Below are 21962 nucleotides of genomic sequence, written 5' to 3'. Positions count from 1 at the left end.
AGTGGGAAGACAATCTAGGAATTTTACTCAAATAAGAGCAGAAATACTTTGTAAAATCAAACTCAAGTAAAAAATACAGCAATCCTAAAAGCTACCAAAGTAAATGTAATTGAGTAAATGTAACGAGTTACTACCCAGCTCTGTTTAAAACCTATTTATTTACGGGTAGCAGGGTAAAAAGGAATAAAATAAGTGATTTTCAGTTTGTTTAGTTAATTAAAAATGGCGTTTGGTTGCCAGTTTGGTTTGGTTGCCGCTGTGGGATCAGGGAGGGGACTATTCGGGGTGTGTCCCGTCCCGGCAGCATAAACAGCGGCTCGGCGCTGTCTGCCACGCCGACTCGACGCCTCTCCGCCCCGGCTGCAGCTCGGAAGCGTTTCCCCATCGCCTCGCTTACACCCAGGCAGCACCGTCCATCCACCCATCCGTCCGTCCATCAGCCTCCACATTCAGGTAATCTGCGCGTTTCTGACCATCTCTTCACTGTTTAAACCACAAGAGGACAGATTACGGAATTATAATCTGGGTTTTACTGCAGCCTACTTATGGCCTCGGTTGGAATAACGGCCTGATGTCGCGGTGGATAAAGAATCGCGTTTGTTTAATCGGACTTTTTCTTTTGCAGAGGAGATTTAAAGACGGACTTAAAGTGTTTTTTATTTGCCTTTGTGCGACGCAGCAAGCGCCATATATGGGACTGAAACTGCAGTTTAGATGTCTGTGGTTGCACACACACTCACTCACTCACTCACTCACTCACTCACTCACTCACTCACACGCATTTCAGTTCAGTTCTTACAAGATGAGGAAAATGCTAAATATGGCAAGCAATTCTGTATTTATTCTATATTCACTACTGCATGGGTACAGCTAGATATTTTCAAAGTACAAATAGTTGTTAAATACAAAAAGAAAGAAAAGAAATCCCAAATAGAAATTTGGCGCCCCCTTTTGGGTGACGCCCCTATTCAGTACCCACCCACTTTCTGCATCATTGGTCCTACTCATTAAGTTTAATTCAATTTTCTGTATTTATAGAGATGCAGTTGAAAACAGATGTTATTTTAAGTTCAGTTATTCAGAGTTTTCTGAGAAATGTGACTCCAATTTATTACAATTGCCTGTTCACAGATTTGTTTTATAGAGCAAATCTAAGATATTCTAAAGCAAATGCAGTTTTGGCAACTGAAATAAGTTATAATACTACTTGACATGCTGTTTACAAAGAAAACGCATCATTTGCAGTCTAATTTATTTAAAGGTTCGCTAGTTTTTATATTGAAAGTGAGCTAATAGACCTTAGTTCACTTATACAAGTGAACTCTGCAGTTGTATAAGTGAACTATATAAGTGAACTGTAGAGCTCAAAATATTTACTTATTAATTAGTAAACCTTTTGCAAAATGTATGTTTTCCCTCAGAGATAGGAAGTAAAGTCAGTTGACTGATTCAAGCTAATATTGCATCATTGCAAACAATAACATGGTTAGCAAAGGTTATTACAATGTTTAGGTCAACTGCACTTTTCTGCCTATTGATCTAATTTTCTCAGCTAAAAATAATAATTAGTTTATTAGTTTACCTCAAATGTACCTAAATTTTGAAGCTCAGATTGTCTGTAGTTTGCTAGCAACACAAAGTTTGTCCTTACAAATTGACTAGTTTATTATGACCTTCCAAGTTAACCAAAGCTACTAAAAGTGCAAAATTATAAAAAAGAATGAGAGTACTTCATAAATGTCTTTTAACATGAGAATTTTTGCCTTCAATGCAATTATAAACCCCCAAAATGTTCACTAATTAACTAATATTAAGTATTTTTGCCTTCAAAAGAAACTAATAAAGAATAAAATTCAGTTTTGCATTAATATTATAATATTACAGCAACTAAAAGTTAAAAAAAAAGATGGCAGAATGACTCTTGGTCCTGTCATGAGACATATTTGGTTTCTATGGAGACAAACTGTTTTGAGGAAGTTTGACCTCAACAGAAATGAGATTTCCCTGAACTAATGGGACGTTTTCTGTGCCAGTGCATGTTTCCTGTTGGGTTGGACTCTGGGGTGTGTCTCCTACTGCTGACATGCGCGACATTTCCTTTCAGCTGTTGGGTCCAGATGGCCTAATTTGGCATCCTGTCCTCAAACAGCTGAAGCATTCCTGATGGGCGATTCTCTGAATTCGGTGCATTTTGGTGTCTCAGGTTACTTAAAAATATACCACAAAAAATTGTGTTTTTGATCACTGCATCTACTGAAAGACTCTTTGAACCTCCAGGAAAATATGTCTCCCCATTTTATGCATGAAATCCCAAACAGTATTATGAATTTCTTTGTTACTTAGGTTGCTTTAAATTGCGTAACGGGACAATTTGATTCCTCTATGAATGTAACTCTACAACATAATAAACTAATTCTTCCAGTTCCTTTGAGATTACCTGTCCCTTGATTAAAATAACTAATTGTAAGTATATTTTATTTGATTCTGAATCATAATAATTAGACTGATAAGTAGAATATGGCAACTTGATGTAAAAGCGCTTTTCATAAATCATGAAAAAACACTTTAAAACAAACATTAAATCAGGTTTTTTAAATATTTTTGAATCATTCTTTAAACTTTGCATATAGCCCAAAAAATATTAGTTTAATATTTGCTGTTATTATTTTAAAAAATCATAATGTTTGACGTGACGGGGTTAAACCCAGTGTAACAGTTGACCAGCCTGTAACGGGTTGACCAGCCTGTAACGGGTTGAACAGCCCAACGTTCAGCCCTGTAACAAAACCACTGTTTTTCTAACGGGGTTGAAGATTTTCGCTAAAAGTTGCCATCAGCTAGGATATGGAGCAACATATGATAAAAACAAAAAATTAATGTGTTTCAAAGACAATTCTTTACTTTTTCCCAAACAACAATAGATATCATTTACGTATGTAACAGTGTTGAAAGGTTGAGCTTGACGATGACGATCTATGGATAAAAATAATAAAATATCGGCAATAAACTATATTAACACTTAAATCTCTTTACAGTGTGAGCAGGAAGAGACTAAAGTGATGTCACTTCCAGGGTGCTGAGGAAATTGGACTGAGCCATTATTTATGAAAACTGCTGTTACAGTGTTGAACAAAACTGGAGGGACATGATTAAAAAGTGATATTTTATAAATAATTCATGTATTTTTCTCATGTTTCTTTTATTTAGGTTAAAGTATACCTAAAAATGTTTATATTAGTAGAAATAACTTGCAGTTACTGGCTATTTTTATTGGTTTTATAAAATATATTTGCATGTTACATTACCAAGACACATGGATATTTCCATTTCTTTATTTTCTCAACAAAAAAAAGTGATTTGCATTCTATGAAAATCTTTGAGATAAACCTGAGACACAAAATGCACTGAATTCAGAGAATGACCTTGATAATACAGTGAATAAACTACAATATAGGTTAAATTAAAACTTCCTGATTTCATTCAGTCACACTATTAGCCTGCAGAGGCAACTTATCAATGCTAATTAGCTAACAGTGTAAACGGTTGGATTGGTAGAATCAGCGCCTGATAGTCCCTGGTTTTTTGTTTATTGTGGTTTTTGTAACATGAAGGAAATTTCTCTCATTGTCTCCACAAATATTTGAGATCCCTTATAAGGAACCTTTAACCGCTTATTAATGCTCATAAACCGTACGACACTTTCTTAGTTAAGCTAGCTAATTAGCTAGCGCTAGCATAGCTTCCCCTGAAGCTAACGGCTATGGCAGCTTCAGGGGAAACTCATTTTCATTTATGGAAAAACGCCTCAGTACTTCTAGCTGCCTTTTTAGGGAAAAAAATAAACTTTTTAGTCATTTTTTAATGCCTGGTTAAGTTTATCTTGTGGTGTTGTCAGTTGTTGGTAAAAAAAAATAACTCTGTTATATCCCTTCATAACATAGAGGCTGTCAATAACAGATGTTAGGGAAGCAGCCAGGATGTTAACAAGTATGCACAGATCTTTATCTGATATATCAGAGATCCACAAAAGAATGAGGAAGAATGGCGTTCAGGAGAAAATGAGTCATGAGAAGATCCCCTCCTCTCCGCTGGAGCAGGGCGCTTATTTTTATCAGGGTGGGGGATGGAAACCCTGGACAGGCTCTCCAGGCCTTCAAATCCACGTAATGCTATCTTTGGGTTCCTTTTCAGCAGCAGACAGATCACAAAGCACAATAAAAATGTAGTTTCTCTTCAAATGAATTCCCAGTTTGAGTTTCCAGTCAGACAACAGAGAGGGAGGCTGGTGGAAAGTGGGGGAGGGGATGAAGTATGCGAGGCCGGGTGGCACGGCAGGAAGGGCTGCTGGGTCGGACCGGGACACGTTTCAGTCTGCAGAGAGGCGCTGAGCGATAATCATATGACCCGGTCCGTTTGACAACAGCCTGTTTTTATTCCAAACATCTGCATGAGTCACTGGGCGAACGCACTGCAAAAACACAACGTGTTGCAAAGCGTTTTAATGCAAATATCTTATTACACTTCAAATAAAAGTAGACCAACTAAAAAGTAACTTTTCAGCAAGAAATATTCTACCAGTGTCACTAGTGCTTTTTCATGAATATTAAGAAATTATTTACTTAAAACAAGCTCCTATATCTTGCTTAAAAGTTACTTTTGTCTCATTCTAAGATATTTGCAGAGTTAAATCTGTTTGGTTCTTTTCCGAATTGAATTGGTATTAATTTAACTCTTCCAGTTATTTCAACAAGAGCTGGAGTAAATTTAACACTGGAAGTAGTTGTAACTGTGCAATCGCTTGTTGATTTAACTCTGCAAATTTTGCTGCGAAACCTATGGAAACATGTTCCTGGTGCTTTCAGTGGCATTTTCTTGTGGAAATTCAAGGCAAATATTGCAGGAAAACAATTAAAAAGTGGCTAAAAAGCTGCACTTGTTATTATATATGTTTTTATTAAGAGCCATTGCAGGCCTGTGATCTAGTATGACACGGTAATTAGTCAAACTGCTGTCTCGCTTAGCATTAAAATGAGCTTTTTAAACATTTTTTTAGTTTTAGTTTCTGATAAGATACGATATCAGTTTGATTGTGAATAACAGGATGTGTTTTAGTTTTCAGCGTTTATTCTCCCAGCTCTGAGCTTCACAGTTACATAAGAGGAAGAGGAGAAAAGGGGCGAACAAAAAGGGAAGCCGGTCTCGGTTCCCTCTGCCGGGTCCGGATCAGATTCCTGCCGTGTCTGTGGGCTCAAACTCCATTCCTGTGGAAAAACAAACTCTTTCAGTTCTTAAATACCAAAAAAAAATCGAGTTTAAAACAAGCTGGGAATTAAATTTTAAAGCTGTCAAGTTCTGGTTTACTACAGATGAATCGTTTTCAGTATCTGTTGTGTTTTCTGTCCAAACGGCTGGGGGATATTTGAAGTATTTTGCTTTTTTTGCTGCAAATGTAAAACTGATGAAGTATTAGCTGAAGCTACATTCACATGAACCAGAACCGTAAAATTAGTTTGTTTTTCCTGCCTCTGAACTCAAAAACAAACTAAACTACTTTTGCGCTTTATCTACAATAAATGTATTTTCTAAATGAATACACTAAACATTAAACTCCAGCTGAGTTTATATTCTGTTTAATTTACTGGATTATAAATGTTTATAGAAATGTAACTAAAAACAAAATGTTCAACTCGAGGCTGCAATCATAAGGAAGGAGAGAAAAAAAGTCTAAATTCTGAGAAAAAAGTAAAAATTCTGAGAGAGAAATCACAGTTCTGAGATTTAACTGTCAGAATTTTTTTTTCTTGTAATGTCCCTAATGGTCTTCCGTACGACCCGGTTCAGATAAACACTTACCTAATCTGTCCATGTGGCGCCGAGCGTCTTGGGGATAACGATGAAGTGTTTGCTATTTGTGAGCGCAGACGGTCAGGACGGCCATGTTTCTGTGTTTGTCTGGAAACATTTTGTCAGAGCTGGAGGAGCTAAAGACAGGAAGAAAACCTCTTAGCGGATGATATACAGCACAAGAAATCTGTGTTAGAATGGCCTAGTCAAAGTCCAGAACTAAATCTAATTAAGAATATGGGGCGAGACTTGAAGAGTGAGGCTCTCTCCGGTAAGACTTGCATCTGGATCTGCAGTGACAGTCGGTTCTACAAAGTAGAGACTGTAGCTGGTTACAAATGCAAGCCACACTTTTCAGATTTCAGAAGTTGCTAAGCAGCCATGTTGTTGTGGTTGTAAAGTGACAAAATGTGACGGTTGGTGTGAAACGTTTTGGCTGAAAGTATGAAAGTGGCAATTAATACAAAGAACACTGTAAAAACACAAAACCTTAGCAAGTAATTTAGTTTAGTTTTTATGGCAAATATCTTAGAAACACTTTAAATAAGACAAAAACTAACTTACAAGTAATTGTAGCAAGATATAAAGGCTTGTTTTAAGCTAGTAATTACTTAACACTGATGAAAAATTCTTAGTCCTACTGCAGATTATTTAACTTGTAACCTGGAAAAAATGTCTTGTTATACGTAAAATAGTATAAAAATGGCGCTAAAACTTTTTCATCAATGTTATTAACTTAAAACAAGCTCTTATATCTTGCTGAAAAGTTACTTGTAAGTTAGTTTTGTCTTATTTCAAGCATTCTAAGATATGTGCCATAAAAACTAGACTAAATTACTTGGTAAGGTTTTGTGTTTTTACAGTGTTCAGCAGTAAATTACGTTTTTCTCTTCCTGCTTCAGCTTTCTGCACACGCAGCGTTTCGGTTGCCATCACCAGGATTTCCTCTTGGCGGTGAATCATCCTCCCGCTTGTTAATAACTACCTGGGGCCCTGATCTTTATCTGCGTAGCCATGGCGACGGCGAGGCGCTCAAAGGGCGCGGCGGCCGCAGCCTGTGGCTCATACGTGGCGTTTCAATCTGCAGGCAGGATGGCAGCGCAGCACGCCGAGTTCCAGCGGGCCGGTCAGAACCCGGGTCTGCAGGTGTGGAGGGTGGAGAACTTCGACCTGGTGCTGGTTCCGGAGAACCTGTACGGCGGGTTCTACACCGGCGACACCTACCTCGTCCTCAACACCATCAAGCAGCGATCCGGGAACCTGCAGTACGACCTCCACTTCTGGCTGGGTGAGTGTGAGAGAAAAACAGAAACATCTCTGCATTTATGTTGAAAAGTCCAGATGTTCTCGGTTTTCCGCTGCGACTCTGTTTGACTTGCAAAGCTTGATGATGATGACGATGATGATGATGATGATAATGATGATGGCGGCTCTGACTTTGCTCCTCTGGATTCTCAGGAAACCGTTTTGCTGCTTTGCATGTTTCTCTGAAATTCCTGAAAACGTTTCAATCAGAAGCGAAAAACATTTTAATATCCGACAGTTTCTGCACAGAACGGCTCAGTAAACACGACGACGGATAAAATGTGAAATCATTGAATGAACAGCTTCGCTTTTCATCATCATCACACTGTAAAAACACACAAAAAAGTGTTTTTATCCAGTTTCTTGAGCAACTTTCTCAAAATAAAACAAAACTAACTTACAATTAACTTTTCAGTAACACACAGGAGCTTGTTTACGTGAATAATTCATTAATATTGATTAAATAAGGAGATATTATTTCACTTAAAACAAGAAATTATTCACATTTTGTAAGTGAAATAATCTGCCAAATTATTATTTTTATTTTTAATACTAGAAAAAAAAGTATTAATTTTTATAGTATGAAAATGTAGCACATTTTAAAAATATTAAACAAATGTAATTTTTTAATCAATATTAAAAACTTATTTATGTAAAACAAGCTCCTATAACTTACTGAAAAGTTACTGTAAGTTAGTTTCCTCTTATTTCTATTGTGCTAAGATATTTGCACTAAAATCTGCACAAAAATACTTGGTAAGATTTTGTGTTTTTACAGTGCAGGAATTGGTGACACATTAAAAGCAGCATTATATTATAAAATAGTAAAAACATAAAACTTCCAGTTCCCTTTTTCTACCTAGAAACATGCGAGCAGTAAAAAGAAATACATTTTATTGGTTTGATTATTCCAGAAGCAGAATAGTTCATGAATTTGCATAACAAATGTTAGCTTAAGCATTTTTTTTTTTACTGTATTATCTTAAGCTTACAGTTTCATTATTTGAAGTTAGCTTATCTTTATTGGTTCCTTATTGGAACCGACTGTTGGTAGATGATTAAGAGAGCTGGGTTTGGGTGGTTTTATAGATTTACCTGCTTTTATTCAGACTTGGCAACAATTCTGTTTAAATATTTGTGCATTTTCTCTGGATCGTTGTAGTTTGACTTCAGGAACAATGTTATTTGCTGCTAATAAGCTGCATTTAACATGTTAATTTATTTATTTTGTTCAAGCAAAGTCCGCTTTTCAAGAAAATAACTTTTTGTTTTAGAGTTTGTGACCTAAAAGAATTTCTTTATCTTGAGATAAATGTGTTTTAAAAGTACTTATATGCTTAGAAAAGGAATAGAAAAATAAGATTATGATTGTTTTATGTTTTAAGTTCACAATGCTGTTTGGTTTTTTAGATTTTAAAAGCTACAACAACAACTGAGCACTCCCCACCAAATCCATGCAGGGATTGCTGATGCTTGCTTTTAATACAGTTACTTTCAAATGACAATAAACTACTTGGTATTCTTCTGAATTGTTATTAAATTGTACTTGGTTATATGTTTCCAAAAAAACAAACAAGAAAAAAAACCCCGATTTACCAGTAGAAGTTGTTTTTCTGGTTCCTAAAGGGGCGGAAATTTGGTTCAAATTGAAATCAGATCCAAAATAACTGGAAATATGGTGCAAATATATGAAAATGAATTAAATATTTTAATATTTTATGACTTTTTTAAAATCATAATTTGTCAAAAAACATATACCAGGAGAAACGTAAAAGATTTGGAATGATTTAAATATACGGTTTCCAAAACTACAAAATGGCTTCTTCTTATATGAAAAAATGTAAAAATGTAAAGTATTTATATCTTTTGGACTCAGAACAAACAATATTAATATGTAAAGTGTACTGTTTCTTGTGATGCAGGTGATTTCTGCAGCCAGGATGAGAGCGGCGCGGCGGCCATCTTTACTGTCCAAATGGACGACTTCCTCGGGGGGAAACCGATCCAGTACCGCGAGGTGCAGGGACACGAGTCCAAAACGTTTCTGGGCTACTTCAAATCTGGAATCAAGTACATGGTAGGACGTCAAACTGGGATTTTATTATAATCCAGCCTGTTGTGGAAACATTTAACGTTTTAAAATGATAATAACTAAAAGAAGCTTGTTGCAGACTTGATTTATTAGCATAATTATTAGATTATTATTGTCATTTTACTAGCATTATTTATTAATTTAACTGATTATTAGTTGTTATTTACAGTTGTCATTATTACCATTATTATTATTATTATAATTATGGCTCAGTAAATTTACTTGTCCTTGTATGAAAATCAGTTTGGAATCATTGTGTTTACTGTAATTTTCAAATTACAAAAATATTTTATTGATCCCAAAGTGAAATGATATGTTGTTGTAACTCATATTAATTTAAATTCCTAAAAGCAAATTATAATTTATTTCCATTGTATCTAATTAAATTAAATGAGTGCTTACGTCTTCCTACTCTCTTTCAAACAGAAAAGTAGTTGCATAGATCCTTTGCATCACAATTCTCTGCTTTAGGGCACAAAGCTGCTGGCTAACGATGACTAGCATGCCATGGTTTCAGCTGTTATGTTGTCAACATAACGTGCTAAATCTTAAATGTACGCCTGATATACGAAAGAAAAAAAGCATTCAGTGCTTTGGTGAACTATGACAACTAGATAACTAGGCCAGAAAAATGTTTTAATTAAGAAAATAATAGAGAGAGAGAGAGTGAAGTAGTTGAATGATGCTAGCTTGACTATGAAGACCTGAACATGTAGATGTGATGTGGAATTTGGTGTTTCGGTTCAGTTAAAAAATAATGAAAAAGTCGACCTAAATACCAACTCTGACAGATCATCAGTATAGCAGGTGTTCAAATTAGCTAACCACCGCCGCTGTGTTAGCTTAGTTAATAGCAGCGGTAACTAATCTATCACAACAATCACTTATCAATAATTGCAAAATAGACATAAAATCTAAAAACAACAACTGCAACGGACTTAATGTTCTGTTCTTTGTGTGAGAAATGTTTGAGGCTGTTTTGTTGTGTTGAATCCTGAAACATAAAGTGGCGTTGTTGTCGGTTGCTATGGCAACGAGTCTGCATGTAGCATAGCCGACACGGGGAGGGAGGAAAAAAGTTGTTTTGAGTTGTTCTTCAGTGGTTTTTCTGAAGTATTTTTCCCTTTGCTGTGTCGCACTGCACTGAATTAATAATATCTACACCAGGTTTCATTTTGTTAGAGTTTTCGTACCGCTGCAGCGGATGGCATGTAAAAGAATCGTCTTTTTGCCCTCCAACGTTGAGCACATGCACTAACCAAACAATAACATTCAAAGCTTCCATATGCACATGCTCTCTTCTTTTCTTCATGTTTAAAAACCGGTTTGAAATAAACAAATATAAATGTACCTTCCAGAAAGGAGGCGTGGCGTCTGGGTTCAAACACGTCGTGACCAATGAGGTGTCGGTGCAGCGGGTGCTCCAGGTCAAAGGTCGGCGTGTCGTCCGGGCAACGGAGGTGCCAGTCAGCTGGGACAGCTTCAACCAAGGCGACTGCTTCATCTTGGACCTGGGGGATGTGAGTCAGACGGAGAAGATCCACATTAGTTATGGAACAAAACATCATGTGACCGTCACCAGAAACAAATAAACCAGCTGCTTCTGCTCATTTAATTAGAGAATCTCTGGGAACCAAACGCTCCTCCTCTCATCCCACAGGAGATCTACCAGTGGTGTGGCTCTCAGAGCAACCGCTTCGAGAAGCTCAAGGCTACGCAGGTCGCCAAGGGTATCCGTGACAACGAGCGCAGCGGCAGGGCCCGGGTGTACGTCTGCGACGAGGGAGCGGAGAGAGAGAAGATGACAGAGGTCCGACCAGTAAACCCACTGAAGCAAACGACCAAACAAACAGAGATGTTTACTGAAACCGCTGCCTCTGCTCACAGGTTTTGGGGCCCAAACCAGATCTGCCTCCTGGGGCTTCGGATGACATCAAAGCTGATGCTTCAAACAGGAAGCGGGCGAAACTATACAAGGTCAGAGCGTGAATGTGTGAGCAGATGATAGATGGAAGCATAGAGAATCAAATCAAACCTCGACTCCATCTGATTACACTTTAAATGGTTCTCAGGATTAGCGACTAGCGTCAACATTACAAACAGCTGTGTCACCTTCATAGAGAACAATAACGAAAAATCAAACTTCTCCTTTCTGAAAGTTTTACACTTGTTTGACTTCCTCTAGTTTATGTGTGTGAACGTAATAAAACACATTGTCTGGATTTAAAGTGTCCTATTAACTGCTTTACAAACATCCTACACTATTCCAACCATCCAATCGTTAGGTTCAGGTGTGTCAGCCATTTTACACTTTGTAAACATCACCAGGTGATTTGAGTCTTACTATTGGTCACCTGAGAAACGATGAAAAGCCAACTGCAGTGAAAAGTGGACATGTCAGGGGAAAACTTTGTTAAACCGGCTTAAACAAAGCTATAGCCACAACAGGAAGTTAGCATTAGTGCTGCTGCAGAACGAGCCGCTACAGGAAGTTAGCAGTTAGCCCAAATGTTTCACAACCAAAGCAACAAAGCTTGCTGCTACAGGAAGTTAGCATTAGTGCTGCTGCAGAACGAGCCGCTACAGGAAGTTAGCATTATTGACATCAACATCAAAATAATGTTGTCCACTTAAACTTAGCTTTAGCGCTGGAGCTCAGTTTACTGCAACAGGAAGCTGTAATCCCAACCAATCCAATCCCAACTCTCCAGATTCTCCTCAGTCCGGGTTGGTGTGGACTTCCGGACAGATCCGTCCTCATTCTGGTTGGTTTTTTACATCGTACTGGTTGGTACTGGGGCATGACTCTTCCTGTTTCACATGTTCCAGGTTTCCAATGCCAGCGGCGGCATGACCGTTACTCTGGTGGCGGCGGAGAACCCGTTTGCTCAGAGCGCCCTGGAGTCCGGCGACTGCTTCATCCTGGACCACGGCTCCGACGGCAAGATCTTTGTCTGGAAAGGTCAGCGTAAACTTCGTCACAGACGTACTTCTCCAAGCGGTGGAAGCTGAACTCAGTGATTCTTTCTCCAGGGAAAGACGCCAACATGGACGAACGAAAAGCTGCGCTGAAGGCAGCCGACGAGTTCATCAAGAAGATGGGCTACCCCAAACACACGGAGGTCCAGATCCTGCCAGAGTCGGGCGAGACGCCGCTCTTCAAGCAGTTCTTCAAGAACTGGCGCGACAAAGACCAGATGGAGGGTCTGGGCGTCGCCTACATCGCCAACAGCATCGCCAAGATCGAGAAGGTGGAGTTCGACGCCGCCAGTCTGCACGAGTCGTCGGCCATGGCGGCGCAGCACGGCATGGTGGACGACGGCAGCGGAGAGAAGCAGGTGAGATGGGATTGGTTAATGAGCATGCAGCAGCTCTCAGTTAGCTACAGAGCCCCCTACTGGACGTGGGGGGGGATTTTTTTTTTCTTCTGCATTGAATCGCAAAAGTACAATGGAGTATTAGAGCCATACTGCGAAAAAATTAAATATAAACCAAAAGGGTAAAGTCAGAATATTATGACAATATTTACTTTTACAACAATAAACTTGTTTGAGAATAAAGTCGTACAAGACTAAAGTTAAAATAATATGAGAATAACATCAAAATTACAAGAATGTCATAATATTATGAGAATAACCAAATAAGAATAAAGTTGAAATAAAGTCATAATATTACCAGAATATTCTTAATTCTATCACAATAGACCTGTGCGCAAATAAAGTCATAAAATTATGAGAATAAAGTTAAAATACGACAATAAAATGAAATAATTTGAGAATAAAGTCATATTACTAGAATAAAGATAAAATATGATGTCAAAGTCATACAAGCATATAGTTGAAATAATGAGAATAAAGTCATAATAATACGAGGATAAAATCTAAGTAATACAAGAAAAAAGTATTGCTATAACTTTATTCTCAGAATTTCATTTATTTTTTCTTGGCCCTAATGTTCCGTCGTACTTTTGCAATTTAACGCCAAAGAAAGAAAAATTCCCCCCATATCCACTAGGGGGCTCCATAATTCTCTCTACTAACTTTATGAGTTAACAGTAACTCAGAAATATTGGCAGATGTAAAAGCATTACAGTAACACATAACACTCATTAATCTGCAGTATTAAATCTATTGATCTTATTATCACGAGTTTAGCAGAATATTTCAGGTGGAAATATTTCAGATATTTGAGACAAAGACTGATTTATTTGTTTAATCAACCATGTCAGATCTGGCGTATTGAGGGATCCAATAAGGTGGCGGTGGATCCGTCCACGTATGGACAGTTCTTCGGAGGAGACAGTTACATCATCCTGTACAACTACCGTCATGGCGGACGGCAGGGACACATCATCTACATGTGGTGAGAGGACGGCACACTGCGGCACTTTTCCTTCGTCTAACGCGAAAGCTTCAACGTAGTTTATTAAGCCTCAGTGGTCGTCCATATTGGCTTTGATTTTAAATCTTAGGTTTGTGTTTATCCCTGTTTCTACCATATTTTTTTCCTTCCACAAAATTTTTATTAGTATTATTAAATACAGCAGTGACAGCAGTGAAAACATGAAGCATGTGGAACAAAAACACAAAATCTTACCAAGTATTTTGGTTAAGTTTCTAATACGAATATTTTAGTGCATGTTATATTTCACATGTTGATATAAGGGGTAAACAAGTATTTGGTTTGTTAAAAATGTAAATAAAATATCTCCACACTGTAAAAATCTTACCAATAATGTTTTAGTTTCTTGCACTTGAAATGAGACAAAATTAACTTGCAAGTAATTTTTTAGCAAAATACAGGAGCTTGTTTTAAGCAAAAATATTTCTTAATATTGATGGAAAAGTTCTAGTTCCACTTGTAGGTTCTTTAATTTACAACCAGACATTTTCCCCATCTTATAAGTGAAATAATCTGCCAGTGGAACTAGAACTTTTTATTAATATTAAGAAATTATTTACTTAAAACAAGTTTCTGTTTCTTGCTGAAAAGTTCCATGTAAGTTAGTTTTGTCTTATTTCAAAGAATACTTGGACTAAAAACTAGACCAAAAATATATTATTCTGCTTTTGCAGTGAATTTGTAATAATTTTCTACCACAGATTTTCCTTCCACTAAACTTTAAATGAATACAGCCCTCTGATGCTTTGTGGTTTTTCACCATCTGATTTAAAACTTCCTCATAACTTTTCTGTTTCCAAAAAATTTGCTTTTGTTTTTCAGGCAGGGGTCGGACTCCAGTCAGGATGAAATCGGCGCCTGTGCGATCCTCGGCTCCCAGCTGGACGACGAGCTCGGCGGCGGTCCTGTCCAGGTGCGACTCGTTGTTGTCATGGCAACCACCTCTTTTCTCACGCCCATGAACTCTCAGCTCCGTTTCCTCCTGACCTTTCCATCCTTTCATTCCCCGTTCTGTTTTTGTTTTCTCCCGCTGCTTCTTTGCTCATTGGTTTCTGCCCCGCCTCCTCAGGTTGTCGGTGCTCCCATAACCACCCAGGTATTTCCCTCCCCGCCTGCTTCTCATCCGCTGATGCTGAACTAACCGTCTGACCTTTACTTGTGATCTGACTTCGCATGGAAAACATTCTGTGTTTCTGTTGCTGCAAGAAAACAATCCGTTCATGCAGAATCATACAGCGACGGCGTACTGGGGCCCTTGTGGACCAAAAGTAAAAAAGTCAAACTTTTGAAACAATTAGACAGACAATTTTCTGAGACTAATCTCAAAATTTCTGAGTTGTTTCTAACAAATTTGTAATTTTTCCAACAATGAAATTTCCACGTTTTTTTATAGAAAAATTCTGAGATTAGTCTCAAAATTTCTGAGTTGTTTCCAACAAAATTTTGACTTTTCAAACTCAGAAATTGCCATGTTTTCTATGGAAAATTTCAGAGATAACTGTTAAGTTTTTCATACAAAAATTTCTGAAATTAATCTCAAAATTTCTGGGTTTTTTGGCAGTAATTTACTCCTCCCCTTTTTATCTACAATTGCCTTTATACGCCGTTGTAGAAAAATGCCCTTCTGCCACAACATCATCTCCAAATGAACCCCTTTGCAATGCTCAAAATCGTTTTAATTGAAATAAATCATATTGCAAAATGTAAGTTTGTGCACCTACGGTCATTTTGAAAAGAAATTACATCCTTCTTCTGTTCTATCGAGATCTAAATTTGTTTTAAAATTGAACCTAAAGTGAGCAAGAAAAATTAATTTTGCACATCTCCAGTCATTCAACGACTTTAATGTTTATAAAATCACAAGAGAAATCAGTTTAAAAACTAAGTACACCCCTGCTGCTTCCTTAATATGGGAAATAGTAACTAAAGCATCTTTAGGTCTTAGCCATGAAAGTAGAGATATTTGTCCGTAATGAACAGACCCTGAATGGAGAAAATTACTCACAGCTCCTCATGTAGGCACGGTGGTGGCGGTGTGGAGATGTGGGCACGTTGGGGTCACTGAGTCGACCTTGAACTCTTCTGTACAGAGCAATGTGAAAGTCTGGACCTCAGTCTGACTAAATTGCTGTGGTGGGAGTCACTGTGCAAAAACAGTGAAGAACACTGGAAGGAAGAAGAAGAAGACAGAAAATGACTGAGTTATTTCTGCTGAAGAGTGTACTTACTTTCTCACTCAGTCAGCTGTTTGTTTTTATACAGGGTGTACTTTCTTTTTAAACCACATAAATAGTAAACATTCTACAGACTTTTACATGAACTAGACCGTTTTCTGCTTTCCTCTCCTACCTGTTTGATTCATTCCCTGCTGACTTCGGTGATTTATCCAACAGGAAGTTACATCACCAGCCGTTACAAAGCTTTACGGATATTTGGTCAAACTTCGCAGCAGACGTGATGAACGTGCGAAACGTCATGTTTCACACGTTCATCGCGTCTGCTGATCTGATCCGCAGCTCGTCTGTAAATATTTATCTCTCCTGGCTCTGCTCTGTTCGGGATTAGCATGATCTGGATTGTTGACCGACAGAGCCACGTCACAGCTAAAAATAAAGATGGCGGACATGACGAGAATTCTCTGCTGCCATCTGGTGTTTATAATACAAACTGCAGCATACAACTATTTATTACAGAACGTATTTTAAACGTTCAGCTCTTATAATTTTTATGATTTTCAGCTCATAGGTAATTAAAAAAGTAAATTTTAAAAGTAAATAAACAAGGATTTTAACATAAAACTGTGGCATCCTGGCTTGCAGATTGATAGAGGTCAGAAAAAAAACAATTCCTAAATAAGCTGTCCACACTGAAAGGATGTTAACTGAACGCTGAGTGGGAGGAGTTGTCAATAAAACACTCTACAAGAAGGCTGAGTCACTAAATAAGCTGGCTGATCACCAATATGTATACATGGAGTCATGAAAAGTTTAGTGGAAGAAAAAATTCTTTAAAAAACTTGAGATGAATGCTTGGATAGAGTTGGCTTTACTAGAAATTAGGTTTTTGTGGCTTACCCTCCATATGGATGGTGTCAATGGCTGTCCAGTAGAAGTTGTAGATTTTTTAAAAACTGTTTTCCTTCCACTAAACTTTACATCAATATGCTTGCACTATGATTAACAGCCAGCTTCTTTAGTGATGACCCTTGAGTTTTAGCCTGCTTGTGGAGCATTTTAATGACAACTCCGAGTGTTTAAGCCATAGTTGTAGCTTGCCTACATATACTTTTTCCTTCCACTAAACTTTCCATGAAAATGTTTGCACATGGATTAACAGTGATTGAGTCTCAACCTGCTTGTAGAGAGTTTTAATGACTCACATTTCCATTCATATGTTTGCACTCAGCAGTGATTGTGTAGACTATAACATGATTGTATTAATTGATCGTTTTGATGACGTCGATATTGATCAGCGTCTGATGAGTCGCTGTGGAGCTTTTGATGTGGATAACTCACGGCTCTGAGCCCTGAGCGTCCCGCCTGGGCCGGCTAACGCTGCTGTCTGTGCGCCAGGTGAGGGTGGTCCAGGGCAAGGAGCCGGCCCACCTCATGAGCCTGTTCGGCGGCCAGCCCATGGTGGTCTACAGGGGGGGGACGTCCAGGGACGGGGGCCAGTCGGCTCCGGCGGAGACCCGGCTCTTCCAGGTGCGCTCCAACTCTGCGGGGCACACCAGAGCCGTGGAGGTGAGTGGTGATCATCACGTCATTCTGTCTGCTTCTTGTTCGTCTATTTGGAGTCGATTTATCCCGTGAAGAGGCCCGGCGCCAGCCTTAACAAGTGTTGCCTGCTTAGCCGGAGCGGAGCTGATTCCTCTGCGCCTCAGAGCAGATTAAACGCCACGCAGCGCCGCAGTAAGAGGTCTGCTCCGTTATTAACAGACACACTGTAGTTTATTTTCAGGCGCCGTCCGGCTGGCACCATAAACCTTCTAGATCTGTATTAATCCGCTGCTGAAAATAGTCCCCGAACACCATTTGCTCTTGTTTGACTACGAATTGATGCGCTGCAAAAAAAAACTGAAAGTATTTTTTGTCTAGTTTCTACTGCAAATATCTAATTGAAATAAGGCAAAACTAACTTACAAGTAACTTTTTAACAACATATAATTCCTTAATGTTGATTAAAAACTCAGTTTCACTGGAAGATTATTTCACTATTCATATGGTAAAAATTTCTTGTTATAATTTAAATAATCTGCCAGTCGAGCTAGAAGTTTTAATTCAATATTAAGGAACCTCGGTGGGAGGATCTGGGTATTTTAACTCCTACACTTTTCATCGGTTTGCTCTAAAAACTGCATTTCTGTGCCGTTGTTTCAGTACCATCTATCTAATTCTGCAGTGAAACTGATGCGAACGCATATATTTATGTAAGCAAACAATGACAAAACAGTTTGCGGTCCGATTTTATCTCAGGTATGCGTCTGACTTGTTCCACCTCTTATTACACTTTAAATAAGACAAAACTAACTTGCAAGTAATTTTTCAGCAATAAATAGGAGCTTGATTTAAGCCAATAGTTACTTAATATTAATAAAAAAGTTCTAATTCCACAGTCAGATTACTTCAATTATATCTAGTACTTATTCATTGATATTCAGGATTTACTGACTTAAAGCGGACCTGTTATGCAAAATTCACATTTTGGACATTTTTAATTGTTCGCTTTGGGTTTCTACTGCTTCTAAAAACAGCTTATACATTTAAAGAAAATTCACTCTGCTGGTTTTTGTTTCATGTTTTTTGGTGTCTGGAAAATGAACCCTAATGAAGTTTGAAAAACGTCCTGATTGTTAAGTCACAACCTAGGGAAGTCAGCTGTTACCTAGCAACCCAAGAAGAGTTACACCCGTCACCTAGCAACCCAAGCTGAGCTCCAGCAAGTTTGGTCAGCTAGTTTTAACTACTGTATGTGCTGTACAACGGCTGCTGGAAAAGACAAGTGTTTTGCTGTTGACTTACCATACAGAAACCTGCATTCTTGTTGTTACGCAGGAGGCGCCACTTCTGCTTTTCAATTACACAATTGTATAATTACATACTTGTTTGCAGTCATTTCTACATGCGAGTGTAAACGTTGAGAATAGCAGCAGATTATTTGGATTCAAAGATGAACTCAAAATAAGCAGAACTAATTAGACTAAAATCTGATTATCTAAGAATTATTTGTGCAAAAATGTAATGAAGATTTTTCGTATAGCCCGTAGACATGTCCTAACCTGTTCAAGGAATCAGAATAGGTCACCTTTAAAACAAGCACCTATATTTTCCTGAAAAGCTACTTATTAGTTTTGCATTAGAAACTAAAACAAAAATAGATTTTGTGTTTTCTTTAGCCCGTTAGCCTTCAGCCTCTCTGTGTTCCTGCAGCTCGACGCCGTGGCCGCCAACCTGAACTCCAACGACGCTTTCCTTCTTGTGAGCCCCGACGGCGCCTCCCTGTGGATGGGAGTGGGCGCCAGCGACACCGAGAAGCAGGGAGCTCAGCAGCTGTGTGGCATCCTGGGAGTGTCGGCGTCCGACGAGCTTTCAGAGGGAGGAGAAACTGGTGAGCGCACTGTAAAAACACAAAACCTTACCAAGAAATCGTCATCTAGTCTCTAGTGCAAATATCTTAGTGAAATAAGACTAAACTAACTTAGAAGTTAGTTTTCAGCAAGATATAGGGGCTTGTTTTAAGTAAATCATTCCTTAATATTGACTAAATGTGGACAGATTATTTCACTTATGCCAGAAATAATTCCAATTTTATATGTGACATAATCTACCAATGGAACTAGAACTTTTTAAATCAATATTAAGGAATTATTCACTTAAATCAAGATCCCGTTTCATACTGAAAAGTTACTTGTAAGTTAGTTTTGTCTTACTTCAGATGAACTAAAGATATTTGTACTATAAAGTAGATCATAAATACTTGGTAAGACATCGTGTTTTTGCAGTGTAAGGCGGTCAATTAGCTACAGTAAACCTGGTTTACTGGAAGACAAATGGTTCTTAAAGGGACGATGTGTCATTTTTCCAGATCAGTTCTGGGCCGCTCTGGGCGGGAAGGCGGAGTACCGCACCTCCCCTAGACTCAAGGACAAGATGGACGCTCACCCGCCGCGACTCTTCGCCTGCTCCAATAAAACCGGGAACTTCATCGTAAGTTCTTCCAAAAAAAAATTTAAACTCCTGACAATGTCCAGAGAAAAAAAAACTAATTAAGACGGGATTTTAGCTTTGGTTCACCCAAAATGTTTACCCAACAACTGTTCTCCCTCACAGATCGAGGAGGTTCCCGGGGAGATGACCCAGGATAACCTCGCCACTGATGATGTCATGATCCTCGACTCCTGGGAGCAGGTAAACATCCCAACTTCCTGTCTGCTGTCAGTTCTGTGCTAACAAGGATGCTAATATAACCTGAACCAAACCTTTTTCACTTCAGGTGTTTGTTTGGATCGGGAATGAAGCTCAGGAGGAAGAAAAAACTGAAGCCATGGCGTCTGGTGAGAATAAACAGAAAATATTCACACCTTACAAACAGAAACTAAAGAGTTCACTGTAAAAACACAAAATCTTGCCAACTATCTTTAGTCTAGACTGTAACCTATCAGCAAAAACATGAGCTTGTTTTACGTCAATAATTCCTTAATATTGGTTTTAAAAAGTTCTGGTTCCATTGGTAGAATATTCCATTGGCACGGTTACCTAGCAACCCCAGCCACGCCCAGCCTGTCACCTAGCAACCAAGTACTAGTTCTACTGGCAGATTAATTCACATAACAAGACATTTTTCCCATGTTATAAATGAACTAGAATTTTTCATCAATATTAAGGAATTATTGACTTAAAACAAGCTACTATATCTTGCTGAAAAGTTACTTGTAACTCGTAGCTAAAGTTTTGTCTAATTTCAAGTACTGATGTTCTAGAACAGTGGTGTCCAAACGTTTTGCCAAAATTGGCTAATTTAAACTACTGGTGGGTCACAAAATTAGTTAAATCAAATTAATTTTTAGTTTTACCTGCTCAAAAATAAGATTTTTAAAAAAAAATCTGTTTATCATTAATGACTTAAAACCATAAAATGGGATTCAAACTGTTGCCTTAATAAAAGAAAAACCATTAAAAAAAATTTCAAAAAGGGCTGAACACCAGACTTCCATTTTATTTTGGGCTATCACAGGTGTTGAACTCGAGGCCCGGGGGCCAAATCTGGCCCGCTGTAGCTTTCCATGTGGCCCTTTTGACTCCAAATTACATCAAAAAGTCCCTCCAGTTTTTCACTAATCTGCCAAATTCACACAAAATCAAAACATTTTCTGATTTTTACTGCAATTATTTTCTCAAAATTGACCAAAGAAAGGGACAGCTGCCTCAGCCTCAAGTTATAGTCCATGATCCATGTGGCGTTTATTAAAAAGCCACATTTTACACAAATATTGTAAACAATCTTTACAAATATTCCTAAATTAGCACCACACAATCTGTCATTTTGACTGAAAAGATGTTTAATATTATTTAATTTCAATTAAGACTTACTGAATGCTGATATTTTACCAGTTTAATTGGTTTTATCAATACACTCTGGCTGAACCGGCCCTTTAAGAGCATTCAGCCTATCAATTACGATCCTGATGAAAACAGTAAAGATGGCTTCCTGTGCTCCCTCAGCGGTGCGCTACATCGAGACCGACCCGGCCAACAGAGACGCCCGGACCCCCATCGTCAAGATCAAGCAGGGCTTCGAGCCGCCCACGTTCACCGGCTGGTTCCTGGGCTGGGACCACGACTACTGGACCAGCGACCCGCTGGAGCGGGCCATGGCAGAACTGGCTCTGTGAGCGAATCACCGCCATCGTCACTCTTCCTCTTCAAGCATTATGCAACAAACGCCAAGAACGGCTTTGTTTTTTAGCTTCCAGCTCACTTTGTTTTAGTCTCTTAGTTTGTTTTCCTGTCCTTAGTGCCACATCAGTGCCTTCGTTTGTGTTAGAACCAACAGGAGACATTTTGTTTTGCACTTTTGAACTTTTATCGTAGACTGTTCTAATTTTATATTGAATCCGCAACTCAGCAGGAAAACAAGCGAGGCCTTAATCTCATTTAGTTTATCGTTTTAAAAGGTACAGCACCTGTTTGCTGATTTCTTTCAGTTCTGTATTTATTTTTTAATTATTGTCAGAAACCAAACTACTTTAAAATAAAAAAATGCAGCTGCTTCTGTTTCAAATAAACCAAATTCAACACATTTCTGTGGGTTGAGTCTTTAT

At 38.3% G+C, this 21962-nt stretch overlaps 1 protein-coding gene and 1 long non-coding RNA gene across 5 annotated transcripts; one reads left to right on the top strand and one right to left on the bottom strand.

Moving 5' to 3' along the window:
• Nucleotides 1–292: 292 nt before the first annotated feature.
• Nucleotides 293–21940, top strand: gsna (gelsolin a). 2 transcript variants are annotated; one of them, XM_028026336.1, is made up of 17 exons: nt 293–453; nt 6932–7132; nt 9072–9226; nt 10600–10761; nt 10902–11051; nt 11129–11218; nt 12071–12203; nt 12275–12579; nt 13470–13603; nt 14465–14555; nt 14712–14738; nt 17215–17385; nt 19072–19249; nt 19727–19848; nt 19972–20049; nt 20135–20195; nt 21364–21940. In XM_028026336.1, exons 2-17 carry the CDS (start codon nt 6937–6939, stop codon nt 21531–21533), a joined length of 2223 nt encoding a protein of 740 aa, XP_027882137.1. In that variant the 5' UTR covers nt 293–453; nt 6932–6936; the 3' UTR covers nt 21534–21940. The 2 variants fall into 2 exon arrangements, with proteins under 2 accessions (XP_027882137.1, XP_027882138.1); XM_028026337.1 differs by lacking the exon at nt 14712–14738.
• LOC114150120 (uncharacterized) lies at nt 1137–6965 on the bottom strand. 3 transcript variants are annotated; one of them, XR_003596672.1, is made up of 4 exons: nt 6683–6944; nt 5854–6152; nt 2438–5261; nt 1137–2380 (listed from the first exon to the last, which is right to left on the bottom strand). It is a non-coding gene; the product is annotated as an uncharacterized LOC114150120 (long non-coding RNA). The 3 variants fall into 3 exon arrangements; XR_003596673.1 differs by having other exon boundaries at nt 1137–5261; nt 6830–6965; XR_003596671.1 differs by having other exon boundaries at nt 1137–5261; nt 6683–6935.
• Nucleotides 21941–21962: the final 22 nt, after the last annotated feature.

The sequence above is a fragment of the Xiphophorus couchianus genome, chromosome 8 (genome assembly GCF_001444195.1).
Source record: "Xiphophorus couchianus chromosome 8, X_couchianus-1.0, whole genome shotgun sequence".
NCBI classification, from domain to species: domain Eukaryota; kingdom Metazoa; phylum Chordata; class Actinopteri; order Cyprinodontiformes; family Poeciliidae; genus Xiphophorus; species Xiphophorus couchianus.
This window is presented reverse-complemented; position numbering and strand designations above follow the sequence as displayed.